The sequence below is a fragment of the Odocoileus virginianus genome, chromosome 28 (assembly GCF_023699985.2).
Source record: "Odocoileus virginianus isolate 20LAN1187 ecotype Illinois chromosome 28, Ovbor_1.2, whole genome shotgun sequence".
NCBI classification, from domain to species: Eukaryota; Metazoa; Chordata; class Mammalia; order Artiodactyla; family Cervidae; genus Odocoileus; species Odocoileus virginianus.
The window spans coordinates 286,651-301,160 of NC_069701.1; the positions used below are offsets into that span (position 1 = coordinate 286,651).

General features: G+C 44.3%; 1 protein-coding gene and 1 pseudogene across 1 annotated transcript in view; both read right to left on the reverse strand.

Annotated features, from left to right (window-relative positions):
• Nucleotides 1-11,117, reverse strand: part of HEPHL1 (hephaestin like 1) — a 97,183-nt gene extending 86,066 nt beyond the window's left edge. The window contains exon 1 of the mRNA XM_070457114.1: nucleotides 10,948-11,117. Coding sequence (XP_070313215.1) covers nucleotides 10,948-11,117 — 170 coding nt within the window. The remainder of the gene's footprint in view (nucleotides 1-10,947) is intronic.
• LOC139031724 (transcription termination factor 3, mitochondrial pseudogene) lies at nucleotides 3,605-4,940 on the reverse strand (annotated as a pseudogene).
• Nucleotides 11,118-14,510: the final 3,393 nt, after the last annotated feature.

The window sequence follows — 14,510 nt, forward strand, 5'->3', positions numbered from 1 at the left end:
CCTCAGGACTGGAAAATGTCAGTTTTCATTCCACTCCCTAAAAAAGTTTCAGACTAGCTACTGCTTTAAAGACAAGATGCTCACATTGCCAAGGTCAAGGGCAATACCATGAAGGTTGACACCTCCCAAAGGCAGGCCAGATCAACCATTGTCAGAATGAACCTGCCTGTGGGAACATCTAACCAGTGCAGAGGTGGGCTGCCAGGTTAAATTCCGAGGGCTTTGTAGCTCACAGGAGCTGTGCAGCTCACCAGCATCACCATTGCCCTACAACCTGGATCTTTTAGTGGAAATTATTCCTTATCCATTCAACTATCAAGCGGTTGTTGAACCTGTACTGAATATGAGACTTTAGAAACTGGAGCCAAGACGTATAATTATCAGTCCATGTATTGAAGATATGTCCCACCTGGCTATGAAGACAAAACAGATGCTTTGGCAAATATATAGCAACAAAAAGTTTTCTATATTAAGGGACAACTAATCATACAGTGGGCTTTCCCAATGGCTCAGTGGGTAAAGAATTCATGTGTGATGCAGGAGACACGGGTTCAATCCCTGGGTTGAGAAGATTCCCTGGAGGAGGAAATGGTCAACCCACTCCAGGTTCTCTGCTTGAAAAATCCCATGGACAGAGGAGCCTAGTCCAGGGCTAAAATCCAAAGATCACAGAGAGTAGGACATGACTGAGTGCCTAAGCATACACACAACCATATAGGGCCAAGATGTCTGAGTGAGTGTTGGGGGGATATAGGATAAATGAAGAGGAGCTAAGGAGCCTCTTGATGAAACTGAAAGAGGAGAGTGAAAAAGCTGGCTTAAAACTCAACAGTCAAAAATGTAAGATCATGGCATCCGGTCCCATCACTTCATGGCAAATAGATGGGGAAACAATGGAAATAGTGACAGATTTTATTTTCTTGGGCTCCAAAATCACTGTAGATGGTGACTGCAGCCATGAAATTAAAAGACACTTGCTCCTTGAAAGAAAAACTATGGCAAACCTAGACAGCATATTAAAAAGCAGAGACATTTTTTGCCAAAGATCCGTCTAGTATAAATTATGGTTTTTCCAGTAGTATGGTTTTTCCATGTATGGATGTGAGAGTTGGACTATAAAAAAAGCTGAGCAACAAAGAACTGATGCTTTTGAACTGTGGTGTTGGAGAAAACTCTTGGAAGTTCCTTGGACTGCAAGGAGATCCAACCAGTCCATCCTAAAGGAAATCAGTCCTGAATATTCATTGGAAGGACTGGTGCTGAAGCTGAAGCTCCAATACTTTGGCCACCTGATTTGAAGAGCTGACTCATTTGAAAAGACCCTAAGATTGAGGGCAGGAGGAGAAGGGGACAACAGAGGATGAGATGGTTGATGGCATCACCGACTGGATGGACATGAGTTTGAGCAAGCTCCGGGAATTGGTGATGGACAGGGAGGTCTGGTGTGCTACAGTCCATGGGGCCGCAAAGAGTCAGGCACGACTAAGTGAACCGAACTGAGGATGAGGATGAGTGGCAAAGTAACATCAGCGGAGGGTGTGGTCAGAGCAAACATGTGAGATCATACAGTCACAATAAGGACAAGTGGTGTTGCCTGAGCTTGAGGTGGGACACAGTTCACCAAGGAGAAAACACTCACCAGGACTAGACTGGGATGAGTGCTACTTGGCAAAAGGAAGGGTGAAGATGGTGGTTTCAAGTTGCACTTCAGAGGCAGCCAAACCCTTCCTAATTAGATGAATAGTTTTTGAAGTATTAATTCAGGGGGAACTCACCCTGGTTCCTCCAACATCACTTAAGTCTTGAGTTCCCCCTTTTCCCCACTCATTTCCACAGAAGTCCCCCAGGTGCCAAATCCATACAGTAAAGGGAAAAGAGAAGGAGCCTGAATCCCAGTGCCCCACTTAACAACTTGAGATTTGGGGGAAGTTACTTGACTTCTCTGAACCCTAGTTTCCTTGGCTGTAAACCGCTGAGCATGGCAGAGCCAACACGAGGGGTGAATGTGGAGCCCCACACATGGCCTCTGGGAGAGTGAGCACTCAATCAGGGGGAATCAGGGGAGTTTCGTTTGTTTCCGGCAAAGCTCTAATTAGAAAAGAGGAAAATATGGGACTTCTCTGAAAGTCCAGTGGTTGAGACTTCACCTTCCAAAGCAAGGTGTGTGGGTTCCATCTCTGGTTGGGGAGCTAGGAGCCCATGTGCCTCGTGGCCAAAAAACCAAAACATAAAACAGATGCAGTATTGTAACAAATTCAATAGAGACTTTAAAAATGGTTCACCTCAAAAGGAAAGAAAATGTGACCATCTGAGATATCTCTGGCACAAATATCCTGCTCTCCAGAGAGCCCCTCAAGACAGGTGAGCAACATGATGACAAGTATTTCCTGAGTGCTAACCCAGTGCCAGGCACCACACCTGAGCACTGACAAATCTCCTGATACCCCCTGTGATAGCTGATGATGACTCTCAAAGATAAGTCCACATCCTAATCCCTTTCTTTGGAGAAAGAGTCCTTGCAGATGTAATTAAGTTAAGGATTATGAGATGAGAAGATGGTCCTAGATAATCCAATCCTTGTGGTCCAAGGGACTCTCAAGAGTCTTCTCCAGCACCACAATTCAAGAACACCAATTCTTTGGTGCTCAACTTTCTTTATGATCCAACTCTCACACCCATATATGACTACTGGAAACTGTAACTTTGACTAAATAGACCTTTGTTGGTAAAGTGATGTCTCTGCTTTTTAGGTTTGTCTAGGTTTGTCATAGCTTTAGTTCCAAGAAGCAAGTGTCTTGGTTGCTCCAAAAATGTTCTCATAGGAAAGAGATTAGACACACACAGGGGAGATGATATGAAGATGGAGGCAGAGGCTGGAATGATGCAACCACAAACCAAGGATTATTAGCAGCCCCCAGAAACTGAGGCAATGGGTGGACTCTCCCTTAGGGCCTCCAGAGGAATTGCGAGAAAGTCCTGCCAACAGCTTCATTTCAGACGTTTTGCCTCCAGGACAAGGTGAGAACAGACTCTGTTGTTCTAAACCACCTAGTTTGTGGTAATTTGTCACAGTAGCTACAGGAAATGAATATATCACTTCCCCATGCAAGTACTGTCATTATCCCCATATCACTGATGAGAAAATTAAGGAAAAAAAAAAAAAAGGCTCAACTGGGACTCCCCTGGTGGTACAGTGTCTGCCTGCAAATGCAGGGGACACAATTTTGACTCCTGGTTCTAGAAGATTCCATGTGTGGCGGAGCAGCTAAGCCAGTGTGTCACGACTACTTAGGCCTGCGTGGCTAGGGCCCACCAGCCACAACAAGAGAAGTCACCGCAATGAGATGCACACTCAGTTTAACTCAGTTTCTCTACTCAACCAAAGTAGAGAAAGTTTGCATAGCAATGAAGGCCCAACATGACAAAAATTAACTTTTTTCAAAAAGATTTAATTACTTGCTGAGTAAATAGAGCAAGAATCCTAGGCCTCTCAAGTTAATGCCAGAGCCCCACTCACCAGCAGGCCAGGCTATTCTGGCATCTTGTTAAATTTCTTTCATAAGAGTATCAAGCCCTCATTTATTTATTTTTTTTAATATGTTAATTTATTCATATATACATTCACTTTAAATCATTACATTCTACCATACATCAAAAACTAAAGAGTTTTTAAGAATTTTTCAAAGTCCCGTACTGATGCCTTGGCCATCCCTTCACAAAATATTCCATCAGGCACAGATATCAATTTGTCTAAAGAGATGTAGTTAGGTTTTGTCGGGTCATACTGTGCTCTTCCTAAATAGGCAAGAAACAAATGTCTTTCTTTGACTTTAAACAACCTTGTATTAAATACCTGCGGGAACCTGACGATGATGTGGTGGGGCACGCACATCACGTTGTGCACGTAGTCGAAAATCTCGGTGAGTTTCCTTTTATTTGCAGTCAGCATCTTTGGGATTTTGGTGATCATGTGTTGAATTTAATTCTTCTGAAAACCTAGTTCAAGCTGAAAAACCTTCATGTTTTCCTTCACAGGCTCCAGACTTCCAGTTAGTAGCCTTGGGAGACGAATTACCAGATCTCGAGTCTTCTTCACACTAAGTTCAAGTTCTTTCTGAAAAAATTCCAGTCTGTTATCCAATCTCTCCACTGAAAAACTCAGAAGAAATGGTGCATTTCTGACCATCTGTGCAATATCCGCCTTACTGAAATTTTTTGACTGTAGATAAGCCACCCTGGTCTTCAGATTTTCAAGGTCTTCAGAGAAAAAAGCATAGTTTTTTGTCAGGAATGGTCCCAGCTGGGTATCCTCTATGCCCAAATCTTTAAGAAACAGGAGAATTTGCTTAATGTCTCTTTCAAAATCCAGTCGCAGGAGGAGGTTGGCTGCATCGGGATGTTTCTCTATCTTGGATAAATCCACTCCTAGAAGCACTAATTTCCTCAGAGTCTCGGAATGATCCACATAGTCTCGAAGTGTGACTGAAGATGGGGGCAAAGGAGGGCCTGCGATAATCTGAACAGCCTCCTCATCAGAAATCGGCTGCAGTGGGGACAACGGAGGCACATCGTCCAGTCCTTCTAGAGACAGCTCAGAATCAAGGCCGGGTATCTTTGGTGTCCTCTGTGACGGCTCATTCACGGAAGGAAGCAAAGTGTTTTGGGCACAATTAATCTCTTGCCTACTTGAGTCGGCAGACTGGGAACTATTCCACAGGGAGGAAGTCCTGTAAGTCCTAAAACCCCACTGGAGAAAGCAACCCTCAGAGGACACATGGGGCTGAGCAAAAACGCCACACGACAATGTTGTTCCTGGTATCTGAAAATATTTTCTGAGTTGCAGAGCAGTCATGAAGCTACTCAACTTACTTGAGTTGAGCCATCTGGATATCTGTTGCGCTGACAGGGCCATTTTTCTTAAAGTTGCATTACCATTTGTAAAACAGATAGCCAACAGGAATTTGCTGTATGGCTCAGGAAACTCAAACAGGGGCTCTGTATCAATCTGCGGCCAGGCCGACGCCAGCCAGCCGGACCCCGCCAGCTCTGCCAGCCGACGCTCGCTAGCCTGCCGGCCCACGTGGGCTACGGCCGGAGCGGGCCAGACCATCGGCGCGGCTGCGCAGGTGGGGAGCGGGCGGCGCCCGGCAGGGAGGACAGAGCAGGCCGCGGGGGGCACACGGTCTCCATCCTCCGTGGGCGCCGCAGACCCTTCCGATGGGCCTGGAAAGGCCCCGCGCATCCCTGCGGACAACCCTCCCAGGGGCCCGGGCCCGGCAAGCCGGGTCCACCCGCCGCCCGAGGCCGCGTGGACCGGCCAAGCCCTCATTTATTTAAGCCACTCTAGAGAAGGAAATCGCAACCCACTCCAGTGTTCTTGCCTGGAGAATCCCAGGGATGGGGGAGCCTGGTGGGCTGCCGTCTATGGGGTCGCAGAGTTGGACACAACTGAAGTGCCTTAGCAGCAGCAGCAGCAACAGAAGTCTTATCTTTACTGGCAGCCAAAAGTAACCACTAACTGATATAGAAAATAACAGCAACCCCAAGAGATTCACAAGGCATCAGGCCGAACACTTAATTTTTTTTTTGCTGACAAGACAGACGCTGAAATTTGAAAGTGAGCATCTGTATAAAACGAAGTATTAATGAGGTGATTATTTCAAAATTTACCAAAGCCTTTCTCTTCCCCCACCAGCTTCCCTTCACTGGCTCTTCTTTCAGATAAACATATAGGAATGTCCTCACTCCCATTATAGGGCCTGCTCATAGGCGATGCTCAAAACACTTTGCCATCGGCTGGGCTACCACGGTGATGATGAAGGTGGGTAAACTCCCTTCACAGACCCTAAGTGGAGTTTGAGCAGTGATCAGTTTCACTTATGTCCAAGAATGAGTCTGCCTATGAGTCAGCACCCACGAAAACCCCTATATTTCACTGGGAAGAAAAAAAGCCTGCCTGTGTGTTGGTGGCCTAAGGAGAGCTTGATGAGAATTGTAACTTAAGTAAGGTGATCCTCTCTGGCTCCATTAAAGACCTGGCTCCACCAGGAAGCACAGTCACACCTTCATTAAGCATTTTATGAGCAGCACCGTCAGGAGTGCATCAAATGCTGACATCATCCCCAGGCCAATTAAAGGAGCCGTGTGTCCTCATTACGCCCAGTGGGGAAGAGGAAGAATACATTCATTGGGAGAAAATTTTTTAAATAGACTATGACTCCTAAATCTTATACTTTCTAAGAAATATTAGTGCTTATAGTCTCAATTACATTGTTGACCCCTATGATCAAGCAAAGGTACCAACTTGGGAAGTTAAATTGCACCATCTGACTGCTGTCATATCTTGGTGAAAGAATCTCAATTTAATTCCTATCTCATCCCTGTGAATCAGGATTTATTAGGCTCTTGGCGCTGCCTAATTTTGGTTTCCAAGCTTTTTTATATCACTGAAACTTTGGCATTCACCTTCCTTTCCCCCTAAATTTTGCCCATTCCCCTTATTTAAATACAAAGCAACCAGAACAGCTAAACTGACAGTGATTAGTTCCTACAGTAAGGATCCCAAGTGGCTGGCCTTGCTTAGTTCTCCACGGGTCATTGTCACTGGCAGAGCTCTGTGTCGGGTTGGGGAGTTTATTATACATACTCTGGACCTTCTTCTCCACCAACCTCCTCCTCCAGGTATGGAGGTGACTGGGGTACACCAAACCCCTAAAGAGCAAAGCGGGGAGGGGTACCTGCAGTCTCCAAGGCCAGATAAAGTCACCAAGCTGCGTGAGGGGTTGGGAAGGAATTTTATGAGAATAAGCCAGGACTCTGGGGAAGAAAATACTTTGAGGGTGAAGAATTGGATATCATTCTTAAAGGGCAGGGGGAAAATGAATGGGTGAATAAAAGTATAGAATACTTTAAAAATTGTCACTTATCCCCACTCTCAGGACTTCCCCAACTCTTTTTTTTTAATTCATTTTTTAATTGAAGGATAATTGCTTTACAGAATTTTGTACTTTTCTGTCAAACCTCAACTTCTCCAACTCTTGATTTCTAGGTGGAACCCTTGTAAAGCATCTTTCTCCTTGCATTGCAAAAAATTTTCTCCAACCAGCAAGTCAGATAAGATACTTTTCATTTAGTTTTGAAAATTATTTATGATGCCTGGGAATTATACTTCTCAGGTGACTTTAAGGATTATATCTCTGCGCCTCACAGGTGGTGCTAGTGGTAAAGAATGCAGGAGGTGTAAGAGACACAGGTTCAACCCCTGGATCTAAAAGATTCCCTGGAGGAGGGCATGGCAACCCACTCCAGTATTCTTGCCTGGAGAATCCCCATGGACAGAGGAGCCTGGTGGGTTACAGTCCATAGGGTCACAAAGATTCGGACATGACTGAAGCGACTTAGCACACACATGCACGTTATACAAAGTAAGGAAACTGATGTTCACAGAGATTATGTGACATGTTCAAGGTTACACAGCAAACTGGGGAGAAAGCAAGGACTAGAAGTCAGGCCTCTTGATTCCTGTTCTAGGCTCTTTCCTAGAAAGAGCCACGACAGCGGAAACAGTGACGACAGAAATCCGGCTGTTGTGGATTTCTAAACACTGGATATTTTCTGGTTGTGAATATCTAAGCAGCAGAGTGTCCTCAGAAATGCTGTCTACTCATCCTGCAGAAGCCGAGTGAGAGGCACAGTCACACCGCCCAAGATGACCCCTTCTCCAGGGAAAGGTGTTGCAGCACAGAGTGCACATAGTGAACTCCGTATTTCGTGACAACGTCATAGGTGTCACCTGTGGCTCCATGACACTTGTGAATCATAGCCCCTGAGACAGTTGTCCTGTGGTCTTCAAGCAAGAGTCAGCAGCCAACCACAACTGTGCCTTCTTAGAAGCGTGCCCTGAACCACCAGCCACAAGAGTGGTATGATTACTTCCTGGCATGATTACTACTAAAAGCCAGCACATGCCACAGCCTCATCCAGGCTCCCCTTTCGAGTCAGAAGTCTGCTCTGCATAAACACTGCCCCTCGACACAGCAGAAGGAAACACATGGGAACCTTGGCATTCCAGGTATGATGTCTAGCATGCCAGCTGCTCCTAAAGGGCAGGAATCCTCCTCCAGGGAACCACAGCATTTGTTAAACAACCTCACTCTAATATGATGCCAAACTGTGTTTTAGTCATGCCTGCTCTCTTTTTTCTTTTTCACCATAATGATTTTCGTACATTTTATTGTAATTTCTTCAAAGCCCCATCTACTGGCTGAAATGATCAACAGAAAGCCCCTAACTTCTTCCTGCACCCAGCCTTGTGAAAATGGCATCTTAGTATTTGATTATTTAAAGTACTTTGAGTCTTTAAACAGACTCACAGACATAGAAAACAAAGTTATGGTCACCAAAAGGGAAGTGGGTGGGGGGATAAACTGGGAGCTTGGAATTGACATATACACACTCCTACATTTGAAATAGATAACCAGCAAGGTCCTACTGTGTAGCACAGGGAATTCAATATTCTGTAATAACCTAAATGGCAAAAGAATTTGAAAAAGAATAGATATATGTAAAACTGAATCAGTGCTGTAAACTGACACTAACACCACATTGTAAATCAACTGTAGTCCCATATAAAACAAAATTTGAAAAATAGATAAAGTACTTTGGGTGTTTGAATAAACCCAGGTGACTGGTTTGGTCACTGACACCAGTGACCATTTTCAACGTTTTTCTGAAAAGAGTGACAAGTGAGACTAAACCTGCCCTTGGTAAAGAATTGGGTCTCTCTAGAAAGTTGTTATTACTGGAATTCCTACTTCCCTCAAAGTTGAGTTTAATTCAATGGGAAAGGATCACCTTTGCCAAGAAAGAGTTTCACAGTGAAAAAATATTAGCTCTGAAGCCAAAGGAATGTGTTTGGTGATGCATTTTACACTGTAAACTCTGGCACATACTTAACCTCAAAGCCTCAGTTCCTTGTTTGTAGAGTGGGAATAATAACAACTGTATGCAGTAATGAATTGAAAGTCGCTGGTGGAATCCCTGGGTCAGAATCAATGCTACCGAACAGTGATAATGACGTGAGCATTTTAGGAGAAAACATTCTGTGCCTATGGAAAGGCAGTCCAATATCCCATTGAACTTAAAGTCTATGCTCAGAGCCCTCAACGCATATGTCTTGAATAGCTTCCCACCCAATAGAAGCTGACAGTAATCATTTTTTCTATGATCCCTTCTTGAGGATAACTGAGCTCTACTTTCAGGGAAGGCTGCTGGGAGCTAGGGGAGCCTTACAATCTCAGCTCCATTTGTCACATACAAACTACCACCATCCACAGTCTGCAGATGTTGATACAAAGAAGTCAAGAGTCTTCTCTGGAAATAGCCCCCTGGACATGAAATTTCCTGGTACAAAGCTTAAGAAAAAGTCTTTCTCGGTAACCTGGCATGAGCATCGTCCTTTTTGAATAAACAAAACACGACTATGCCCCTTTTGTGTTGTTAGAAAGCCTGGAAGCCATGGGTCCAAGCCAACTGGATCTTTGGTCTTCCCCCAGGGCAGGAGGACATGACTCTTATGGATTTGACAGACCCCATGAATCTTAGCAGCTAGAAGATGAAACCCGGATGTTGAATGCACTGGGCACTGCCTATCAGGAAAGAGAGAACAGAACTTCCCTGGTGGTCCATTACGACTCTCAGCTTCCAAGGCAGGCCACCAGGGTTCGAACCCGGTTCAGGGAACTAAGATCCCACACACTACAACGGAGAACTCGAGTGGCAACTGCTGAGCCTCTGCTCTCAGGAGCCCGTGGGCAACAACTAGAGAAGCCCGAACACCTCAATGAAGACCCAGTACAACATAACTAAATAAATGTCTTTAAAAAAAAAAAAGGAAAGGAACAAGCATGCGAATATACAACTATTCGCCAGAGTATGTCCAAAGATGTTCTAAGAACTACAATGTTGAAAATATGCATGATGGGACTTCTGGAATCAGAAGGTGATTTCAGAGGGAGCTCAAGGGAATAAATTAAGATTTAAGACACAGTACCCTGGGAGGACGAAGGGGAGCAAGGGCTGTTTTGGGCAAAAATTATAAAGTCAGGAACAGAGAACACTGAAGTACCATCTCACCCAGCTATGCCCCGGGCTCTGAGGATAAATACTGCCCTCAGACTGAATGGATTGGGGCTGGAACAAATTTCTCATCAGCAAAATAAAGCCATTTTTAAGTGGACTCAAGGAAACTCTTAAAATACCAGCCAAATATACTACAACTGCCCCCCTCTTTTAAACACTGCAAACCAAAACCAAAGTGTAACTACCTATGGCATATCTCTAATGATTATTTTCATTCCAAAAATTAAAAGTAAGAAAACACTGTGTATTTTAAAACAGTGAAGAATTCTTGAAAATTCTCAAATTTTTATCCCAAAGTTTAACTTTTTTTGTGACAAAGTGAGTCCAGAGTCCCTGGAAGTTCTTAGTGGTATCTAGGGGAAATTGCCCATATAAAAAAATAGGTCATTATTCAGAACACCTGGTTGTGTATATGACTCTTTACAGACAAAGTGAACAGATAGAACTAAGAATATCTCTCCCAAATTATACACTTGCCCATGCAAGTGCACGCTAAGCAAACACAAAGCCTTCCTTTTGATCTAGATCAACTCATACCCATTGCATGGGCGTCCCAGGTGGCTAAATGATAAAGAACCCACCTGCCAGTGCAGAAGACAGGGGTTTGATTCCCTGGAGAAGGAAGTGGAAACCCACTCCAGTATTCTGGCCAAGAAAGTCCCATGGACAGAGGAGCCTGGTGGGCTACAGTCCATAGAGTCCCAAAGAGTTGGACACCACTGAGTAACTAAACAACACCACCACTATCCATTGTAGCAGCCCAAGAAATACAAACTTGGAGTCTCTGAGGACCCCAGTTTCACTCACTTGTCTTCTGCGAAACTTCTCCCAGTAATAACGTTCTTCCCTTGGGGTACATAGTTCCAGTATTCTTCCACAATCCCAATGTGGTATGTCCTGGTAACTGCGCCAACCAGCCCAGACAGACCCAGGAATGTGAGAAGAAGGATGCTGTCAGCCTGCCGCTTCTGAGGCATTTGTGGATGTAACTCAGGCCAGCAGCCTGCACAGGGACCAACCCTGCCTGTCCCTCCCCCTCACTTGCAGCCAGTTATAAATAAGGAATGGACAAGGCCCAGCTCCTCCTCCTCAGAGAGTTTGGGGTTGGGACAAAGGCTGACAACTTGTGTAAGCAGAGCAGCTCAATGGGGTAGTGGCTATGGTGACCAAACTTTTGCCAGCTGTCCAAGAAATGCGTAACTGGCTTATTTACTTACTGTACAAACCAAACAGGTTTGGTTCTGTAAGTTTTGGTGCTTTGCTGTGACATTGGTCTTTTATCTTTGCCAAGAATTTGCAACCCCATGGACTATGTGCAGCCAGTCAGGCTCCACTATCCCTGGGATTCTCCAGGCAAGAATACTGGAGTGGGTTTCCATCTCCTTCTCCAGGAAGAATGTCGGTACAAAAAGTTAAGCTGATATGTTCCTCTTGCTTTCTGTTTTTTTTCTCTACACCTACTTAAAGGAATATATTAAGATTGGAAAACTAGGCTGGTCTGCATGGAGCACCAGGAAACAATCCCGAGCACCAAGGAAGGCTTCATCTCTGTCCCACAGGCAGAGGGAGTGATGTAATCGCCCCCCGCCATCTCCAACTTGTTTTACAAGGCTACATGAAACAATCAACTCACATCATAAAGTTTATAACAACATTGTAAAACCTCACTAATTCTCCATTTGCTCATGCTACCATCTCCCTCAGATTCTCTCAAATCCCACCAACAGAAACGAGGCACTCAAACCCCCCAGTTCAGTCAAAATTTTACAGTCCATCATCCCCAAGGGCAGGGAGCTGCCTTTCTCAGGATGAAGAAAAATCATAAGGGAGAAGAAGGAGAATGCCCATTCACCTGTTTACTCGGACCTGTGACCTAGAATCTCCATGTTGAAAGAGACCTCATCCAACCCTGGAAGACAGCCAGTCTGATTCCCCTGCAGAGTTGCTTTTGAGACAGCAGCCCTGGAAGGAAAGAGACGCCCTCCTGGCTGGGCTTTGAGGTTAAACAGACCTGTGTTTGAATCCAGTCCCACCGTTTACTGATTGAGTGGCGCTAGATAATAACTCTACCTCTCTAACTTTGTAAAATGGGGATGGAGGGATTATTCAGAAATTTTAAAGGATGACCTAGGAGCAAATCTAGATGAGCTTGGGCTTGATAACTTTTTAGATACAACACCTAAGGCACAACCCATAAAAGAAATAATGGATAAGCTGAACTTCAAAAATAAATGTCTGCTCTGTGAAAGATACTGTCAAAAGAATGAGAAGAAAAGCCACAGACTGAGAGAAAATACTTGCAAAAGACATGTCTGATAAAGAACTGTTATCCAAAAATATACAAATAATTCTTGCTAAGTCACTTGCTAAGTCGTGAAGATCCCCTGGAGGAAGGCATGGCAACCCACTCCAGTATTCTTTCCTGGAGAATTCCATGGACAGAGAAGCCTGGCAGGCTACTATCCATGGGGTCACAAAGAGTAGGACATGACTGAGCATGCATGGACATTTGGAAATATCCCAGACCAAATAGCTTTTTGTTTATACCGCAAAGAAGCACACAGGCTTAGTATGGTATCAAAAACATTATTAGAACATATGCTACACAATTCTTTTAGACTGGAGAAGCAGAGGCATAAATAACACTGATCAAAAACACACAAGTTAACTTTTCTGTCCAGGATACCGCCCGAGGCAGGCACCACCTAGCTTCTGATTCGAAACAAAGCCCACAGAGAGGACCCAGTGCATAGGAGGTGCTGGAGCTGATGAAATCAGTGCACTCAAGCTATTTGAAGCAGAGAACATGGTTACTGAGTGGCACAAAGGCCCGGGAAAGAGTTTACTAAAAGCAATGAAATAAAGTTCTGGAAATTTCTCTGACATTCTTCCTTATTCTTGGACAAAAAGATGCTACTCAACAAGCACCTGAATTACATAAGAGCTCAGGAGTACAAAAGTGTGTGAGTGGATGCTGTGTTCCTGTGACATTCATCTCTGAAAACACATTGCTAAATAGAAGGTGTTGGAACTTCCCTGATGGTCCAGTGAATACGAATCCACCGTACAGTGCAGGGGATGCCATTCGATCCTGGTCTGGAAACCAAGACCTCACATGCCACGGAGCAACTAGGCCCACAGGCCACAACTACTGAGCCCAAGTTCTCTGGAGTCCACGCGCCACAGCGAGAGTCCATGAGCAGCAGCAAGGAGCTTGGATGACACAGCAAAGACCCCGTGTGCCACAAGTAAGATCTGACACAGCCAAATAAATAAGCATTCAAATAACAAGTAAATAAATAAATACAAGGTGTCATGGACAATGTCAAGAATTTGATTAGGAACTCTGTAAGTAACCACGTGAACAAATACTTTCAATTCCATTGGACACTATTCAGACATACATAAAGCAGAGAAATGCAAGATTTATAAAGCACCCACTATGTGAGATGGACATTCCAGATATTCAGTCCATGATTCTTCAATATGCTCACTGGGTTTAAGATATGGTAAATCTTAATGTCAGGCATCAGTAGAAGAGAAACATATTTTTGGATCAAATCATATTTCTCTGAAACATAGTATGGAATATTTAGACAATAAAACTTTTAGTGTGAGAAGCCAATTCAGATAAATAGTATTCCTGTTAGCCTTAGCTGAGGTGTCATTTTAAATAAAAAATAAACTGTGAATGACCAAATTGACTGTCTTGTTCTTTAGCCTTTTTGCATGTTTTAAGAGAAATATGAAATACTCCTTAATAGATTTTCAATATCCCAAACTCTGACCAAAAACTCTCACCAGCCCAGGCCTCTAACTGCCCTGCCACAGTAGATCTTGGCTCTTCAACCTCCTTGGGACCCCAAGTTCCTTGATGGGACCTCTTTATTGATATTTCTCACTCCGAGCCTTAGGGCTTCCTGGCTGCTTTCACAGGGGCCAGGGTGACCTTCTTGTACACAGATGGGATCAGGTCTCTCCACCACTTGAGACTTTTTGGCAGGTTCCTATGGCCTTCAGGATAAGGGCTGATGGCCTTGACTTGACTTTTAAGGCTGGCCCTGATCTGGCTCCTAGGGGCTAGAGCCCTCTCCTCAACATTTAGGCTCTGATCATCATCATCGCCACCTTGGCAACCAGTGTGCCCTTCATCTGTGCTGCCATCATCACTTTGTAGATGCCTTTGCCATAGCACTTATCACACTCACACAGCACAGTAATCATCTGTTTGTTTATCTGCCCTCCCACACAAACACCCATCAGACACTTCTTATGGGCAGGGACTAAACTTTATTAATCCCTGAGTTCCCAGTGTCTTATATGAAATGGTGAACCAACACATACATAAATGAATGAACAATAAATAAATA